Source organism: Bidens hawaiensis, unplaced genomic scaffold (assembly GCF_021521415.1).
Source record: "Bidens hawaiensis isolate Kalapana, Puna unplaced genomic scaffold, B.hawaiensis_p1.1 tig00001382_1, whole genome shotgun sequence".
In the NCBI taxonomy this organism is placed as follows: domain Eukaryota; kingdom Viridiplantae; phylum Streptophyta; class Magnoliopsida; order Asterales; family Asteraceae; genus Bidens; species Bidens hawaiensis.
The window spans coordinates 4,000,001-4,003,850 of record NW_027491078.1 but is presented as its reverse complement, the minus strand read 5'-3'; the positions used below and the strand labels follow the sequence as shown (position 1 = coordinate 4,003,850).

The window sequence follows — 3,850 nt, the reverse complement described above, 5'->3', positions numbered from 1 at the left end:
CATATCCCCCACGCATCCCTCAACGGCCATATTTTCAGAATATATGTTACTGTCACATGTCCTGCTTATAACTTATTTATTAACAAGACAAATTAAATTTTGAAATCCCTTATGAATATCATAAAATCATTACATACAAATAATTGTACAACCTTGTCATGAGTACTCAAGTGCCTACAACCATTTCAAATATTGAGTAGAATATAGTTATCATAATAAGTTTGTAAATATATGCTTTGTTCTTGAGTAGGAGAATAATGAACGTTAAAGACGTAAAAGGTAAGCCTTGAAACTAGACACTTAGAAATCAAGAGCTTTTTTTAAGCAGCACACATAATAAATAGACTATTTTTACGGTTTTAAACATGGTTTTATGTTGGTTTAGTGCTAGTTTAGATTAATTATTAACGTTTTTGGATGTTTTAAATACTAAGTAGAATATAGTTATTATAATTACATAAATAATAATATTTTGATGTTTTAACTTTTAAGTTTGGAAAAAGATACTTTGTTCTTGAGTAGGAGAATAATGCACACTAAAGGCGTAAATGGTGAGCCTTGAGACTAGACGCTTAAAAAGTAAGCTTTTTAAAGCAAGACACACATTATAAACATACCATTTTTACGGTTTTAAACATGTTTTTTGATTGAATAACATATTTAGATGCTTCACACCATATTTAGTTGTTCAGACAAGAATTTACATATTTCGCCGGATTTTGCCTCGAAATCTGGTGACTACTATTTTTGTTCATTTACCAACTTAGACAAATTTTAGGCCATAGACAGGGGTAACAAATATAAGGCCTTATGATACATACAATTTGGACGGATTGACTGTGGATAAGAGGAGAAATCCTAAATTAAACCGTGTTTGGATAGGGTAATTCAACGAGTATTAGTAAATAAAAAAAAATACAACAGTATCAAGGAAAACGAAAAATACCAACTGCATCTAAAAATGAATGTTTTCTTGTCACACTCCACACTTGAAACATTACAACTAGCTTTTATACCATAACAACATAACTTCAATTTGATACCAAAAGATTCACCATTACATAGTTAAAAAAAAAAAAAAAAAAAAAACTTCATTCATTCACACAACATACTTGCAGAAACACTAAATTATATTGTTCCACTTGTACCCAATACTCAACCAATACTCACATAACTGAACAACTGCTTGTGTTCTCATCACTAAACATATAAGCAGCCTGATTCTCACCACCACCGACACCGCCGTTGTAGTAATAGTAGTAGCTTTGAGGATGCTCATTGTAATTATAATAGTACCCGGTAGCCGGTGGCGTTATCGGAGTCCTGTTGTACATCATCTGAGGCTGCCTGTTCTGCATATTCATCATCATTGATGCAGCAGAGTTGTTGTTGTACATTGGTCCTCCATTGCTCATATTATGCATATTATTCATCATCATGGCTGCAGCAGCTTGTGATGATGGATTATTATTATTATTATTATTATTATTATTATTATTATTATTATAACCATAACCACTCGTCGCCATTGGTGGTAGTCCCACATTACCCCGGTTGAACCCGGGCCCCACATTACCAAAACCGCCACTGCCGCCACCGACACCGAAACCACCAAGATTATTCATCATGGAACTCATGTCATTTACCCTTTTACCCTCACCAAAATTAATATTACCACCACCATTATTATTATTATTATTACTATTTACCCTTTTCCCATTTCCATTAACATTAACATTTCCATTAATATTCGGCTTTCCGAGATTCGCATTAACCGAGTTTCTTGAACTATTAGCAGCAGCAACAGCAGCAGCATGTTTTTGTTGCAGCTGCTGCTGCTGTTGTCTCAGCATTGCCATTTGATTTGCTTTTTGGGTTAGTAGCCGTATTGGATTGACCCAATTTTAGCAATCCAAGAAAATAAAGTTTTCGCGGGTGAATATTTACTCTTTCAATTTCTATTTCAGTTCTCTCATTAGTTCATAATTTTTCCGAATAGATGAATTGGTCTCTGGCCGGTTCCGCCATCCCGATCAATGAATCATTCGAATTCTTTTTCACTAAAATCTTTTGAATTCACAGGTTCCATCGTTCCCATCGCTTCTTAATTAATGGTTAGGTCTGAATTCTACAACGGAGCTATTAGTTTTTGAGTCAATATTCTTAGTCTTTATTGGCTCGAAGCTCTTTATTTTTTGTTCGATGAGCAGATCCATTTAATGATGAATCCGTATTGATGCTTTATTACGCAGATTTTTTCTGAGATGACTCATAGACCTTACATATTGGAATTCTATATCTATATCATCAATATTCTTTATTCTTTTTCTTTCTTTCTCTCATCCTTCCATTTATCCATACCCTTTCTTTTTTATTTCGATTGACAACTTAGAAATTTTTTTAATAAAAAAGATTTCAGTTGCTACAACAATATGACCAATATATCATATCTTGACTGGTTCTTTGGATCCAGATAATACGAACTGATGAGTTGGTTATTACTTCTATAGTTATTTGTTTATACTATGAGGCTGGTTTTTTATACTAACCCTCAAAAAACCAACGAGTCACACACTAAGCATAGCAATTTTATCAAAAGATTCATTGAATTTTTATTAAACTCTATAGAATTATAATTGTTCGTTTTTTTTATTGAACATAAAAAAAAGAATAAACGAATTTATCATTTTTTGTTCCATCGCTGGATAGAATGCAAAGGGAAATAAAGGTTTATTATCCACCTTCTATAAATATCCAAATTTTTATGCCTAATACCCCATAGATTGTTCGAACTGTATATGAACAATAATCAATTTTAGCTCGAATGGTTTGTAGTGGAACCCTACCCTCTCTGATCCATTCAACACGCGCAATTTCTTTTCTGTCGATACGTCCTGCAATTTGCACTTGAATTCCTTTTGTATCTGCTTGTTCAGTTAATTCTATAGCCTTTTCATCGCTTTGCGAAAAGAAACTCTATTTTTTAATTGTCCGGCTATAAATTCTGCAAGAATATTAGGGTTTCCATAAGGCTTTTCAATTCGTGTGATAGCAATGTTAAGTTTTCGATTTACAGAATGAAATTCTTTTTGTAAATTCATCTGTAATTCTTCGATTCCTCGGGGTCGACTTTCAATTAATATTTTTGGAAATCCCATATAGATTATGATTTGGATTAGGTCGATTCTTTTTTGAATCTCTATACGTGCAATTCCCTCGACGCTAGAAGATGTTTTCGTATTTTTTTGTACATAATTCTTGATATAATTTCTTATTTTTTGATCTTCTTGCAGACCCTCAGAATAATTTTTTGGTTGTGCGAACCAAAGGGAATGATGACCTTGGGTTGTACCAAGTCTGAAATCAATTGGATTTATTTTTTGTCCCATGTTCCCCCATTACTATACATATCATAATACGACATAGTTGTATCCTTTTTTTTCCATTTAGCTTTTTGTGACCATGTAATAGAGTCGGTATCTATATATTCATCTAAGGATATATCTTTCATTACAATAGTTACATGGCAGGTCGGTTTTTGTATCGCAAAACTACGCCCGCGAGCTCGATGTTTTAATCTCTTTATGATCGTACCTTTATTTACTTCGGCTTTACTAATAACTAAATTGGCTTCACTCGAACCCATATTGGAACTAGCATTTGCTGCTGCCGAATAAACTAATTTAAAAATGGGATAACATGCTCGATAAGGCATGAGTTCTAATATGATAAGTGTTTCTTCGTAGGAACGCCCCCGAATTTGATCAATTACTCTTCGCGCTTTGTGAGCAGACATAGATATATGTTGACCTAAAGTGTATACTTCTGTTGTTCTCTTATTTAACATAAA

At 33.2% G+C, this 3,850-nt stretch overlaps 1 protein-coding gene across 1 annotated transcript in view; it reads right to left on the bottom strand.

The window, feature by feature from the left end:
- Nucleotides 1-1,166: 1,166 nt before the first annotated feature.
- The window catches only part of LOC143574146 (uncharacterized), a 10,086-nt gene continuing 7,402 nt past the window's right edge, over nucleotides 1,167-3,850 (bottom strand). Inside the window, exon 4 of the mRNA XM_077058847.1 lies at nucleotides 1,167-1,892. Within this exon, the coding sequence (XP_076914962.1) occupies nucleotides 1,167-1,892 (726 nt within the window). The remainder of the gene's footprint in view (nucleotides 1,893-3,850) is intronic.